This window comes from Hippopotamus amphibius, chromosome 9, assembly GCF_030028045.1.
Source record: "Hippopotamus amphibius kiboko isolate mHipAmp2 chromosome 9, mHipAmp2.hap2, whole genome shotgun sequence".
NCBI lineage: Eukaryota > Metazoa > Chordata > Mammalia > Artiodactyla > Hippopotamidae > Hippopotamus > Hippopotamus amphibius.
This window is the reverse complement of record NC_080194.1, coordinates 40,352,854-40,369,244: the sequence shown is the minus strand read 5'-3', so window position 1 is coordinate 40,369,244 and position 16,391 is coordinate 40,352,854. Positions and strand designations below refer to the sequence as shown.

The window sequence follows — 16,391 nt, the reverse complement described above, 5'->3', positions numbered from 1 at the left end:
ATGAGTGAGTTTCCAAGCAAATTTGCATTTAAATTCTGAAAAGTAGCCTAATTCTAAATGTCATCTTCAGTCTTCTTTCAATTTTTGATTGAGCAATGCAATAACATAATAAATATGAGTTAACAATAGAGACAATAAGCAAAAAGTATACTGAACATTTCATTATAAAAACACTCTAGAAATTAATTTAGAAAGATAATATCACACTATGCTAGCAACACGATTAAATACAGAGTGAAGTGATAATTAAGCAGGAGGAATTTGCAAGTTTGAAGGACTGAATTCATTGCAAACATCAAGTGGTAGTAACCTAAATTGAATTCAATTGTTGATTTAACTTAACACTATTTTGTAAATATTTCAAAGTATTCATTAAAGATGTACACACATATCAAATTCCATCTCCTCACAGCACAACTTGTCTATGTATCATTCTGAATCCAATCAAAAGAGAGAAACCACACAATGCTTTGGACAGGGAAAGTTTAATGTAAATAATTATTCACCTTAACTGAGGACTGAATTAATCAGAAGTCGGCTAGAAAGAAGTAAAGAGAATTCTAAAGGACATCGAAACAGTGGCTATAAGACACTGCCACTACCCTTAAGGAGGGCTGAAATACATTGCATCCGAGAGAGAAGGCCCCCCTCTTCTGATCTGAAATCCAGATCTCATTAGAGAAGGCAAAGACTTGGATCACTGAAAGACAGAAAAGTGGCTGTGATACTGCTCCAGTGGAACTTGCTGAATATCCATCCTCTAGAGTACCAGGAAAAGCTGCTCGCTGGTTTCTGAGAAAGCTGCTGGCGGCTGGCTACTGGCTGCTGTTTACTTCGTGCGCTGCAGAACCAGGGCCCTGGAGCAGTTGGCAAGAGCTGCAGGAGCCTGTTGGAGACTAGCTACAGCAGCCAAACTACTGGTCTTTGGAGTGAGCACACAGGAACCAGGAAGCAAAACTCTCTCCTCCTGCAGAGCCTCACTAGTGCCCTCCACTGACAAAGTTTAGCATTGTACCAACTGATAAAGGGAAAAAAATAGGGAGCTGAGGTACATTTTTACAGACAAGGAAAAAATTCTTAATCAGCACAGGCTGCATGGCATGAAATAAAGTGGTGGGCACATGTAGTAGAAACACAGCATTCAGGCAGGGCCACGTCTTCAGTGAGTGCAGTGCTTGTAGCAGTCCTTACCTACACAGATGACCAAAAAATTCTCTTTATCTGTTAAAAAAAAAATCCCATAGATGGGATGGGTAAACAGCAGTTCATTTTGTTCTGATGCTATTGCCAACAATAGGGTGAGAAAGCAGAGACCAAGTGTGAATACTCAGCTCCCCTGAAATCCAAGGTGGGAGAATTTGAAGAGTTGGGGTTGGGGGGACTTCAGGGCATCTGCATCTGTTAATTGGGTATCCACCAGGAAGAGTAAATCTTCTGCTATCTTCATGACAAGAGAGGTGTGTTTTACAACTTAGAGCAGAGGTACACCAAGTTAGGCTCCTACCCCCCCCCCCACCCCCAGCGCCAGAGACTGGGATAGAGGTGTACTGTCTTCCTTGAAGAATACATTTCAAAGGGATGGCTCCCAGGTCCTTGAGAAAGACAGTTCTATGCTGTTAAACTCTCAGAGTCTTTTAAATGACTTACATCTCAAAAGAGTAGAAAAATAATTTAATAATTAAAAGTTTTCTAAAGTAAATGCTCCACAAAAAGAGAGAATTGCATGGTAGGCATGGATTTACTGTGGTTTTGATATTCTATGACCCAGAATAGCCAATATATCTTTGCAGATCCCATGAGACTAGCTTCCAGGGAAAGGAAGGAGGAGGTCAGTTACTACAGATACTAAACAAGGAAAGCCCAAAGTCCCAGTTTACCACAATAACTAAAATTTCTTTCAAAAAGGTCTACTCCCAGTATAAATTACCAATCCGGAGTGTCATTTTCCCCTTTTGTCTTTTTCTCCTTCCTTCCTCCCTCCCTTCCTTTTTTCCTTCCTTCCTTTCTTCCTTTCTTTCAACATAGTTGTGGGTCCATCTGTAGATTTCTCTAGAAGGTTAGATTTATAAAGTTAAACTAAGGAGAATTCTTCCTTACATCTTGTGTTGATTATAATCTTAATAATAATAATAATGATGATGATGATGATAATAGATCATATATTTGATGAAAAGCATCTGTATCATCTAATGTCATTGATATCCTCTCTGTAACCTGACCAATCATATTGTTGCTTTGCCCAATTAAATCATCTAGGTCCCCAACAGACTTTCATATCAAGTATCAAAATATACAAATCATTCTGCAGTAGGAAATTATGTATTGATATCTCAATAATATACTTGATTTTATTTAACTGCACAAACACAGTCCTCTTATTAGGTAAGTGAACAATTCAGCTTTTCAGAATTGCCATCGACTAGCATTGCTTGTGATGGCCTTGGAAGAAGTTCATTTTCTGTCCGTGCATTCTGGCAACTCACTATGAACTTATTTTTTTCCAAAAGGTCATTAGGAGACACTTTAACAAATTTTGAGATGATGTCCATTAATTTGAGCAAATTCTCAAATGATGAACATGGAACAGCTTCTTTTTTCTCACTCTTCTTATACTTACAGCTCAAAAAACCTTACAAGCTAGTGAAGAAAACCCAAGACTCTGATGTTTAGCCATGTCTCTGTTAGTCTCATTTTCACATCAGACCTTCCCATCCAGGATGCAATAATAATCTTAGCTCAGTTTCTTCATCTACCACAGCTGTTTGTCTCCCTCCCCGTTACGATCAAGTTAATGACCTATATACTATTTCTTAAAGTAGGAATGGAATATTAAAGTTACCTTATGATGGATGGTCTCAATCTATAAACAGGTGAGTAGGACATAAGAGTGTCCTATCAAGGGTTCTCCCAAAAGAAACCCAAAACAAGAATTTTAGTGTTATGTGGTATATTTGGGAATTGATCCAAGGAAAATCTTGTGAGGGAGTGAGCAAGTAAGACAGTGAAGAGAAGAAGCCGATAAAGTGTTCATGGCTGAGCAGATTACTGCTGTGGATTACCAGAGCTTTTTCCTGCTAGGGGTACTGGAAAAAATGAAAGAAACACACCTCCAAATTGTCCCAATGGGGGACTAGAAACATGGGTTATTTATCCAACAATCTCCATTTCTCCATACAAGAAAAACATGGCAGCTGTAAGTACCACTAGCTGGGTTGAGTCAGAGGCATCAGGAACAATTGTCAGCAATGAATTTATTTTCATTAACTCTAAAACACTCTCTGTCCATACCATATAAAGTGGAAAGATACCACGTTCTAAAACAATGGCTGGAATTATTTTCAGTAGGTAAGAATATGCACTGATGAATGAATGGTTTGGGGGTGTATTTAGTTAGTGATCAGAGTTTAAGAAACTAGATTATGGACTCAGATACCACTTAACAACAGTGGGATTTGAGCCATATTTGCTTTGTATTGAATGAAATAAAACACTGAAGGCTCTTTAAACATTATATAAGGCAATATGAAAATGAATTATTCTTATTAAGTGATCAAGATATCCCCTATTAAGATAAGGTTCTTGTGATGGTCAATTTTATGTGTCAACATGGTTAGGCCACAGTCCCCAGTTATTCAATCAAACACTAATCTAGGTGTACTGCGAAGGCATTTTGTAGATGTGATTAAAATCTATAATCAGTAAACTTTAAGTAAATATTAAAAAAAAGAAAGAAAATATATGACTACTTCTTTCTTCTACATGACTTACTATTCCACACCTATGCCCCATCCACTCTTTTTTTCTGGTATAGTACCTCGAATTGATAGGGAGTCTTTTCTCACTGAAGCAGAGGCCAGATGGGAATCTAATCTCTTAAATCATGAGAGGAAACTGCTGTTGTGCAGAATAAGACATGTTGTCTTGAAAAGGAAGGAGATGTGTTGGTGTGTCCTAGCTCTCATCAATCCCTATAAATCTCTCTATACGTAAGCTAAAGCCTTTTGGCCACTCTGGAATTCTGGAGAAAAAAATTTAATTCACAAAATTTAGAGTAGATTATATGTATGAGAACTAATGTGAGGAGCATTGAAAAATAATCATTGGGGACAATGTTAGAGATGTTTGGGACCATAACACAGAAAATTAGAGGGAGTTAACAGTGGTTTTGCATATTTATTGATGTAATTGATATGTGCATCAGATATATGTGCATATACATGTTCTTGTGAATGTATACATACCTCAGGTGAGGTGTATGGATGAATATAAATATGTGTGCTATCATATTACAGAGAGGGAGGAGTTTATAGACAAATAAGATGATTGGAAGGTTGTATATGAAGGAAAAAACATATATTTGTATATGCTTATGTGAAATAAATGTCATCTGTTTGATGTTTGTTCCAAATAGACTTGAGGGTATCTAAATAATGAACATTAGGAGTGGGAAGATGGGTATGATTTCCATGTATAGGTCCCATGGTTTATGAGTTGGTATTTAATAACATTTTTTAAAAACTAAGAGAAGGGTTTAGAACCTGCTTATGTGAGGTGAAAAGTTCAATTTCTGGGCATGGCCCTTGCCCTTAAAGAAATGTCAATTTAAGAATAATGGTAAAGCATGCAGATGAATAAGTGAACTTTAGTACAGATCATAGATGAGTGAATGTCAAAGAAACTTAAAGGGCCTGTAAGTACAGACTGGTTGGTATTGTTTGAAGACAGGCCTTAAGGAAAACAAACTGAAGAAAGTCTATTGAGGTGGGAAGAATTTTGACTAAGAAACTTCAAGGGAAAATGCCTCCCAAGTAGCATGAAGAATGAGCTAAAGTAGCAAGGAATGTATAATTTCTTTACAAATAAAGCAGTCAGGTTTGGCTAGACTGATACCTCTTAGGTGACTTAGTGAAAGTAAAGCACCTGGCAAGGCAGTATGAAGTCAAGTCATGCATAACTTGAATGCCATGCTATTAATTTAAGACTTTATCTTAAGGAACAGGCTGTGGAAGATTTTAACTGGACAAACTGAGATATTTGCTTGAGAAAGACCACTCTAGTTCCAGTGTTAATCAGAACTTTGAATATGAGAGAAACTGAACATAGGAAGATTAGTTAGGAGAATGCTACAGTACAGAGACTGAAAGTGACGAAAATATGAGGTAGAAAAAAGACTGAAAATGTGCAGATAAATATTGGTCATTGGTTGGATAAATGGTAGGAGATAATTAATTCAAAGGTTTTGAATTGAATTTAACTCAGGTCAAATGAACAAAAATGAGGACAACAGAGGAACAATCTAGTCAGCAAAGAGATTAGGAGTTCAGTTTGGAAAGATTTACATTTAAGGTGCATATGAAGAGTGATTCACAAGGCTGTTGCAATGTTTTCTGGAGCACAGACATAACTCATGGTTTAAGACACAGATCAGGGTATTCTGAATTTGTAAAAACATGAGGTCAGATAGGTGGAGGGTAAAAAGTGAAGCTAGAGAAAAAAATAGCTTCTTTGGGCCTTTTGAAAATTGGTTTATACTATAAATATGTATGTATACAATACTATATTTCAACTTCTGTATACAGTACAGTGTGCTCACCTCTAAAGGTTTAGTTTCTGTCTGTTATCATACAGTTCACATTCTTTACCCATTTCTCCCTTCACCCACACTTCTTCCCTTCTGGTAACCACTACTCTGTTCTCTGTATTTCTGTTTGTTTTGGTTTGGTTTGTCATTTTATTTATTCATCTATTTGTATTCTCCACATGAGTGAAACAATGTGGTATTTGTCTTTCTCCCTTTGACTTATTTCACTTAGCATAATATCCTCAAGGTCCATCCATTTTGTCACAAAGAGAAAGACTTCACCCTTTTTAACAACTGAATAGTATTCCATTGAGTATGTATATGTATATATACACACACACATACCTACACAACATCTTTATGCATTCATCTGTTGATAGACACTTGGCACTCATGTTGCTTCCATGTCTTGCCTATTGTAAATAAGGCTGTGATGCACGTGGGGTGTATATGTGTTTTTTAATTAGTGTTTTCATATCTTTTGGATAAATACCCAGAATAGCTGGACCACATGGCAGATGTCCAACAGGCACATGAAAAGATGTGCAACATCATTAATTATATGGGGAATGCAAATTCAAACCACAATGAGACACCATCTCATGCCAATCGGAATGGCTATTATCAAAAGGGCACAAAATAATAAGTGTTGGTGAGGATGTGGAGAAAATGGAACCCTCATACACTGTTAGTGAGAAAAAATTGGTGGAACTACTATGGAAAACAATATGGAGATGGAGGTTCTTCAAAAAATTAAGGTTAAGTCTTTTTTTTTTTTTTCATTTGTAATATGCTTACTTATCAAGTCCAATCTACTGTATGTTTCATGTTCTGACACTTAAGTAACTCTCTAAAGATGACTCTTCTCTATTAAAACCCTTCATACAGAAAAGAAGCTCAGTATTTATCTATATGATCATGGATCCTTATACAGGTTTTTTCCATTAGGATTATTTTCAATGATATGTAACTATATGTTGGTGAAATATCTGAAACATAGATGTGGAATAAAAATCATTAAATCAACGAAAATCTTTTGATAATTATTTTTGTCCAAAGGTCTTGAGGGACTTCCCTGGTGGCACAATAGTTAAGAATTCACCTGCCAATGCAGCGGACACGGGTTCAAGCCCTGGTCTGGGAAGATGCCACATGCCATGGAGCAACTAAGCCCATGCACCACAACTACTGAGCCTGTGCTCTACAGTCCGTGAGCCACAACTACTGAGCCCACGTGCCACCATTACTGAAGCCTATGAACCTAGAGCCTGTGCTCCACAATAAGACAAGCCGCCGCACTGAGAAGCCCATGCATTCAATGAAAAGTAGCCTCCACTCTCTGCAACTAGAGAAAGCCCACGTGCAGCAATGAACACCGAACAAAGCCAATAAGTAAATAAATAAATATATAAATAAATAGATTTATAAAAAACAAAGGTCTTGAGATATATGCCTAAATTTATTTTTATCCCATTTGAAAAAATGTTTTTCCAATTTCTGTTATGTGATGTAATTAGATAAACAATAAAATTAACAACAAAATATTCTCCTATTTTTATCACATGCATAAGCAGTTGGGGAGGATTTTGGTCATGAAGGTTTCATAACGACTATATCCCGATGGAAAGAACATGCCCCAGTCACATTCCCACACTGACCAAATCCTTCTCTTGCCTTGGTTATTCCTTTCCCCACTACACCCAAATTCTGGCAGGAATTATCTCTACCTCCAACCTAACATGATTTCTATGTCCATATCCTAGGTCTCCTGTCCACCTCATGTATCAACCTTAGTCTCCATGACAATGGAAGATCCGCAGCACCCACTCCCGCATTTGCTTGGTCCGGGCCCCATAAATCAAGGGGTTGACCATAGGAGGCACCAAGAAGTAGAGATTGTCAATTATGATCTGTAGGTAGGGAGCCATACGGTAGCCTAAAATCTGGGCCAAGACAGAAAAGACAACAGGAGAATAAAAGAGAGCAATGACACAAAGATGACAGCCACACGTGCTGAGAGCTTTGCCCCGTGCCTCGCAAGAGGGTATCTGAAAGACAGCATGAAGGATCAGCCCATATGACAGAATGATAAAAAGCAGATCAAATCCCACAGATGCTACAATAACCATAAGGCCATAGACAATGTGACCAGAGATGTCTCCACAGGCTATCTGCACCACAGCCATGTAGGCACAGTATGAGTAAGCAATGATGTGAGTTCGGAAGCTTTCCAGTCTTTTTGCCAGGATGGGTGCTGGGGTCAGCAATGCCACTGCCCTTGCCAGGACAGCCAGTGCCATCTTCACAAGCATGTTGTTAGCAAGGATGGTTGTATATCTCAGAGGGTGCCAGATAGCCACAAATCTGTCAAAAGCCATAGCCAGGAGGATTCCGGACTCCATGACATAAAATGAAGGGATGAAAAACATCTGTGTGAGGCAGGCATTGAAGCTGATTTCCTCAGCATTCATCCAGAAGATACCCAGCATGCGGGGCACAGTGACACTGACAAGAGACAGGTCAACAACTGATAGCATGGCCAAGAGGAGAAACATGGGCTCATGAAGACTCTTCTCCACCCTGATGATGCATAAGATGGCAGTATTGCCAATGACTGTAATAACAAATACCAAGAAAAAAGGCACAGAGAACCAGCTATAGGAAGATTCCAGGCCAGGAGTTCCAGCCAGGACAAATACCAAGGGCTGAGGGATGGAGGTATTGCAAGAGGACATCCCTAACCTGACCTTCTCACGGTCTGATTCCTAGAGAGAAAGAAACAAGGGACATTCTGAAATCATTGCATCATTTGACATTAAAATGCTGGGTATTATTGTAGTTTATGATGGTAATCATATTTTACCAACTAGTGAACCAATAAATGCTGCAGCTAAGGGGAATAAAGAGGTAAATAATTCTAGGCTACTAATTGTGCAGGAGGGAGAAGCAGTCCCAGGGAAAAATTCTCAATAAAGATATATCAACTCTATCGTTTAGATTCTCTTGTGGCCCTGATCCTGTATAATATTCAACATATAAAATTCTGCAGGATATTTTTCCCAGATAGCAGGACCTGGCAGGAGACCTAACATTTTCAACATCACAGGCATGAGGTGGGGTGTGGAGAAGCTAAAAAACATGGTTTTCACTTAAGATGAGGAAGTTGAATTTCATCATCCAGGGTCCTCAGTTCTTGAGACCTGGCCTTGGTGCTTTGGGATTCTTCTCTGGAATGTTTGATTTTGACAAATAACCTAGGAAATCTGCTGATCTTGTATCTGAAAAGCATGATGGTATTCTGGAGAAATAACTGATATTTTAGATGACAAAGGTAGAGTCCAAAAATTCCTCAATAGATAATAATTTAGTTTAAGATTGCAGATTAGTCAATGAAGTGTGGTTGGGGAGTGGATAAAAGTAAAGGTAAATAAATAATCTGTGTATATATATACATATAATACATATATATATAAATCTAAGGCAAATAATGTAAGTTTGTCAATTAAAACAGAAAAGGCCACAATATTAATATTATTGTACTTTTATTTTTCGAGTAACTTTGTGTTATGTTTATGTTTCTCCATTCCTTTATTTTCAGCTTTTATTGAAATGTCACTTTTTCTGTGATTGCCTTTTATAAATATTACATAATTGGAATGTTTCTAACAAAATGTTAGACCTTAATAGTGAAATTGTTTGATATATATATCTTTTTTTTTATTTATTATTTTTTGGGGGTACACCAAGTTCAACCAGCTGTTTTTACACACATATCCCCGTATTCCCTCCCTCCCTTGACTCCCCCACCTCGAGTCCCCCCCACCCTCCCCGCCCCAGTCCTCTAAGGCATCTTCCATCCTCGAGTTGGACTCCCTTTGTTATACAACAACTTCCCACTGACTACCTGTTTTACAGTTGGTAGTATATATATGTCTGTGCTACTCTCTCGCTTCCTCTCAGCTTCCCCTTCACCCCCCCGCCCCCTCCCAAACCTCGAGTTCTCCAGTCCATTTTCTATATCTGCGTCCTTGTTCTTGTCACTGAGCTCATCAGTACCATTTTTAGATTCCGTATATGTGAGTTAGCATACAATATTTGTCTTTCTCTTTCTGACTTACTTCACTCTGTATGACAGACTGTAGTTCTATCCACTTCATTACATATAGCTCCATCTCATCCCTTTTTATAGCTGAGTAATATTCCATTGTGTATATATGCCACATCTTCTTTATCCATTCATTTGTTGGTGGGCATTTAGGTTGCTTCCATGTCCTGGCTATTGTAAATAGTGCTGCAATAAACATTATGGTACAAGTTTCTTTTGGGATTATGGTTTTCTTTGGGTATATGCCCAGGAGTGGGATTACTGGATCATACGGTAGTTCTACTTGTAGTTTTTTAAGGAACCTCCAAATTGTTTTCCATAGTGGCTGTACCAACTTACATTCCCACCAACAGTGCAGGAGGGTTCCCTTTTCTCCACACCCTCTCCAACATTTGTTGTTTCCAGATTTTGTGATGATGGCCATTTTGATTGGTGTGAGGTGATACCTCACTGTGGCTTTGACCTGCATTTCTCTGGTGATTAGTGATGTTGATGGAGCACAATTTAGAGGTTAACAGTAACATATTTCTATATAAATAAGACTACTGTATTTGTTAAATATTTTAATGTACATAAGTATTTTAAAGAGAAATACATATTTACAAATTGCTTGATGACAGCTATAAGTTAAAGATCATACAACACTAAATTTCACTATTAAGGTCTAGACCCTGCATTTTATTAGAAACATTCCAATTATGTAATACTTATTAAGGGCAATCACATAAAAAGTGCAGTTTCAATAAAAGCTGAAAATAAAGGGATGGGAAAACAACACAAATTTGCTTTAAAATACAAGTATAGTAATATATTTTGTCTTTGTTTTAATTGAAAAACTTGGAATATTTGTCTTTTTGCTGATTAATTTACTCTAAATATGTAAGATCCCCAAATAGAGAGGCATATTTTCTAAAATAGACAGTAGCCTTTATACATCATAAATTGAGTTATGCAGATCTAAGTATTTCATATATCAGCTGCCTTTGGTAAAAGGCACATTATACCTGAATGAAAGGCAGGTCTCCTAGAAGGTAACTTGGTATAGTAAAAATAATAAGGTATTTTAGATAACATGTGGCTGGGACACAAATCTCAGTGCTGCCACTAATTTTATGTGACTTGACCAAGCGTTTAAGGCTTTGAGCCTCATTTTCTCATTTCTAAAGGGGGTTGACGTTTACCTTGCAAAACTTGCAGTGAGAATTAAGTCCATCATTAAATCCCAACACTATATAAAGTGTGCAATGTTCCTGGCATAATTCTTTTAATGTTATTGTGCTCTAGAAGTGCACATTTTCTTGCTTTTCAATGAAGTACAAACTTTAGGTGAGATATGTAAAAAATAATGTTCTTTCTTGTTCTGCGTCTTTCTTGGAAGGAACAGTGATGAGGATAATAACTAGTCTTGAATTGATACCATAAGAAGGAAAATTTGATGGCCCTGGTAATTTTATCTTCAGTTTCTTTCTTACAAGGGTATTATTCATTTTACCATAGCTATTATCACTAGGTTCCATTGAAGTACAAACATTTTGGCAGCCCTTAAAATCCCATTTCCAAGCCATCTTTCTAAAAAGGCATTTTAGACAAAGTGTGAAGGGCCATAACCTACATTCAACCTATGTATTTTTCTTCTATAATGTGTTACTGTTAGTGGTAACATTTTAATCAATACTTTATGGATCCTTATAAGAAATTAATTTGTTCCTGATCTCCGTAATCCATCTCTCATGCAACAGGAGACCTCATGTGAAGGCTTGGGTGCATTAGAAAGCCAGAACCTAGGAGTTTGGCAGTGATAATAGAAAAGACGGTGTACTTTAAGCACAGTGTCAATTGATCACCATCCAAGAGGAGAAGGTAATTTGAAGGTTTTCATTCTGTTCATGGGCACTGAGGTCAGCAACATTTCATAGAACTGCCCCACAGGGACCTCGTCTAACAACTTTTCCTAAATCTGTGAGTTTCTAGGTGTTCAAAATAAGAACTGTGCATTCTACATCTCTACTCAGGGTTACTGAAAATCCTCTTTTGAGAGTGCATTGTACGTTTTAAAAATACACATGGAGAAAAAACTGAAACATGCATTTTCTAAGAAAAATTTTAAAAGCTTCTTCCTGATCTTTTTTTAAACTGAAATATAGTTGATTTACAATATTGTGTAAGTTTCAGGTGTTCAGCAAAGTCATTCGGTTACACATACCTATATACCTATTTTTTCATATTCTTTTTGCTTATAGATTATTACCAAATATGGAGTATAGTCTCCCTCAAGTGTTTTCTTTTTCATTTATTACATGCTATACAGGAAAACAAAACATATTTAGCATCACCAGAGATAGATACCGGGCCAAATAAAGGATGCTAAAAAATTTTTTAAAGGTGCATTTTAGTTCAGAAACCTATCACGAACTCAAAAGAAAAGATAGTCCTGTGAAACCTGAAGCTCACTATCAGTGGGAGTTTTCAGGTAGAATCTGAATAACTATCTATAAAGAATACAGCAAATAAAAATTCTCCATGTGGTGGTGGCATTAGGATAACATTAGAACTTCAAGTAACATGGTAAAGTTTTCTCTGAGCTATTAGGAACAATTGCCAGCAACAACTATATGAATATTAATTATGAGTAAAGACAGTATCAATTTAGGTATATAAATTAGAAATATATTACTTATTATTTTCTAAAGAATGTCACTGGGCATTGTAAAGATTACAGATTCCAACCATAATCATACAAGGATTAGTAACTCTGGTATTTAGATGAAAAGATTTGAGAATCTCTTTAACCTATATGACTTTTTGCATCTCAGGATTTTGTACTCTTTTTCTCCCTTTTCCTGTCATATTACCTGTAGATGGTTGTGAATTCAGTCCTATGGTTACTGGGACCAGCAAAGCAACTGTCCTCTTGAGGTATGGGGAAGATCTGTTGATGCCCAGAATAAGATGAAGCATTTGAGCTGCAGGCTGACTTATACTGGTTTGTCCTGAACCTCCTGGGTCCTTAGTGGCCTCTCTGTTAGGCAACGGACACTAGTTAGCTTGGCTATTCTGGGAAACAAATCCTAGAGCCAATAAGTGAGGAGAGCACAGATGGATAGAACTGTTGTTCAGGAGCACTGTAAGACTAACTGCTGATGTGTTTTGGGATGTAGCATGGTATGGTTTAGGAAGCCTAGGGAGAGGAGTAAGGACTGGAGAATCATTTAAAATGAAAATTAAAGAACACCTGAGTAATGGAAGGCAGAGCTGACTGAAGCTATAACTATATATAAATTGCTATGGCTTGCTTCAAAATCAATAGTTTAAACATTTTAATTCCCAGTGACCATGGGACCTCCACAGACAAAACTTAAGCTGAAATTAGGAGTTTTGATTTCTTAGATACAACAATCCACAAAAAGCTGGCAAAAAAGTATGTGGTAAAAAAAATATTAATTGATAGGGCCTCTCACGGTCAGAGTATTATTTTTCAACTCGAGTGACATCAGTCTTCATCATGTGACAAGCTTTGCCCAATGCAATATAAATACGTTGAACTATGTCATTTATGAACTGAAGATTTAAAATCCATAATTTAGTTCCATAGTCTCTTTTTCTCTATGACGCAACGGCAGGAGTTCAATATAACGGTGTCACCGTCAAAATAAGTTCCAGACTGAAGCAACAAAGTTGAAAAAATTAGTGTGAAATATATTCTTTTTGTTGTTGTTATTGTTAGAAGCTCATGAGATTTGGGGAATTAATTTTACTATAATATTATTTAGTTCATGTTGCTGGATACAGTATCATAAATAGTCCCCTTTCTTAACTATTTCCCTCTTTAGCCAAAGATCAAAAGAACAATCAGAATTATCCTCTAAAACACAGTTCAGACCATGACACTTACCTACTTGAAAACTAGCCTGGATTTCTTATATTACTCAAAGTAATAGACTAATTTTTATACTTACAAAATTGCAAGGTATGTGCAACCTCAGAGTCTTTTCATTTTTTTGCTTTTGTTTTGTTTGTTTTGTTTTGCCTGCAACATTCTCTCCCAGATATTCAAGAGGCTCATATTCACCAAATATTGGAACACAATATTGCAACTCACCTGCTCTCCAATTTCTGTGTCTCCTCAAACACACTCTAAATATAGAAAACCATGAAGTATCCACCAAAAAACTATGAAACTAATAAATGAATTCAGTAATGTCACAGGATGTAAACTCAAAATACAGAAACCAGTTACATCTCTAAGGGTACAAACAAACTATCCAAAAAATGAAATGAAGAAATCAATCACATTAAAAATAGCATCAAAAAGAAAAAAATACTAAAGAATATATGTAACCAAAGAGATGAAAGATAGGTACATTGAAAATGATAAAGCAATGACAAAAGAAACTGAAGAAGACACAAATAAGTGGAAAAATATCCCAAGTTGATAGAATGGAAGAAACAACACTGTTCAAATATCCATAATACCTAAAGTGATCTCCAGGTTAAATGCAATCCCTATCAGACTTCCCACAGAATTTTCATAGAAATAGAAAAAAAATCCTTAAATTTATAAGGAATCACAAAATATCCTAATAGTCAAAGCAATCTTGAGCAAGAAGAACAAAGCTGGAAACACCATACCTCCTGATTTCAATATATAATACAGAGCTACAGTAATCAAAACATTATGGTGCCGGCACAAATCAGATATACAGACAAATGGAACAGACAGCCCAGCAATAAACCCACATGTGAACAGGCAACTGATATTCAGCAAGAGCATCAAGAACAACACACAATGGGGAAAGAATTATTAACACATATATGCGGAATATAGAAAAATGGTACAAATCAACCAGTTTGCAAGGCAGAAATAGAGACACATATGTAGAGAACAAACATATGGACACCAAGTGGGGAAAGTGGGGAAAGCGGGGAGGGTTGGGGGGGAATGAATTGGGAGATTGGGATACCAAATTGTACACTCTAAATATATGTAGTTTATTGTATGTTAACTGTATCTCAATAAAAGTTCTAAAAAAAAAAAAACACATTATGGTACCGGGACAAATTAGAAATATAGACATATGGAACTGAGCCCAGCAATAAACCCACACATGAATAGGCAACTGATATTGAACAAGAGTATCAAGAACAACACACAGGGGGGAAAGAATTCTTTCTTCAATAAATGATTTGGAGAAACTCTCCTACCTGATCTTGTGGTACTACAGACATGGATCCATTGGTTTCAGGTCTTTGGTGTTTCTTGGGGAAAGACATCCAATCTTTGCCAGTATCATCTCCAAACTGGCAACTCAGCAGCACCTTCAAAAGTTGTTCTATCACTGTGTTAGGCGTACAACTTCTGTGTCATGTGGTATGTAAGAAGACCAGTGGATGACATGACCAAGTGCCCACAGCTGCACCCTCATTACTGTAAAGTTTGTTTGATGTGGTATTTTACAAAATCCTGTACTTGTGTATCAGTTACTTTGGAAACCCTCAGTTAGTTATGTTGGCTGAGGATCTGCAAGCAGAGAAGGTAATCTCAAACAGAAAACTGACGGAATATGTGTCATGATGAATTGTTGATCCTTTCAGGATGAAGGAGTTCCAGTGTAATTAACGTGCCACTAAGTAGCTGGCTGGTCTTCTCAAAGGATGGAATTGTATCAGCTCTATTTCCAGAAGGCTGGACATTCAGCAGCAGCAAGAGTATCCCTGGCATGTGGGAATGCAAGGAGTTCAGTCCATGCAAAATCTCCATCTCTATCCCCATGTCTACTGTGTGCATTTGACATTCATTTCAGCACTGCCGGCCAAGCCATTCTGTCTAACTTTTTGTTTCAAGCCCCTTCCATGCTCAATGCCCTCTGCTGAATATTAACTGTAAATGCAAACATCTTTTTGTGTCCTCTGCTTTGGGTCAGCCACATGTCTCTTCCCCAGATCTCCTTTTCCCAAGGTTCCATAATTTCTCCATCCAACTTCCTCACAATTAGTCTTTACAACTTCCTAGGAGGATGTAGATATTTTTCCCTCAGGGCACTTCTTTTTTAACACAAAATGCATAATCAGATACACCACTTGAAGCTGTCATTTGCCTTAGTCAAACGTTCCAAATACCAGGTGCATTTCCCTTCATTATTATCTATCAGGGACACACGTGAGTGGTACTGTAGTGCAGAGGCAGTCCATTTTAAGCTTGCACTGCTATATTCATTCAGAGGTCCAGCTTGACTTGTTTCCTTTTCCTTCAGTTGGTCATAAGAAACCATCCAGAGATGACAGATGTGCCTTGAGGGAGAAATGATGGTATGAAAGTGATAGGTGAAAGGGAAAGTGGGACACTGGCTTATGGAGATTACTTGTGCCTTCTGGAACTGCTTGTACCTGATCCAAAATGTATGATTTCCACCTTACAAGGAACTGTGATGGGCCATATGACTTTGTTGATATGACAGAATTTAGATAATAACGGGTAGTCAGACACAAAATCACATTTTGTTCCATGGTCAAGTGCTCTGTACCTCTGGTACCTATCAAGGTCAAGAAAAATAACAACAACAACAAAAATTTGTTAGTTTTTTGTTAGTTTCATGTTACAGTAACTCCTAGTTGGCTAAGGATTACTATTTTGGGTCTTTTCCAAATCAGCTTAGAAGTTTCTCCAAATGAATCAGAAAATAGTGTCTATTTTCAAAATAAAGTACA

General features: G+C 37.2%; 1 protein-coding gene across 1 annotated transcript; it reads right to left on the bottom strand.

The window, feature by feature from the left end:
* Positions 1-7,371: 7,371 nt before the first annotated feature.
* Positions 7,372-8,316, bottom strand: LOC130859981 (olfactory receptor 52K1-like). The gene has a single exon (XM_057747649.1). The coding sequence runs from the start codon at positions 8,314-8,316 to the stop codon at positions 7,372-7,374; it is 945 nt and encodes a 314-aa protein (XP_057603632.1).
* Between the last annotated feature and the right edge of the window lie 8,075 nt (positions 8,317-16,391).

What these genes read in the sequence shown, in the direction of transcription:
- LOC130859981 (XM_057747649.1), bottom strand. Translation starts at nt 8,316, where the DNA reads ATGTCCTCTTGCAATACCTCCATCCCTCAGCCCTTGGTATTTGTCCTG.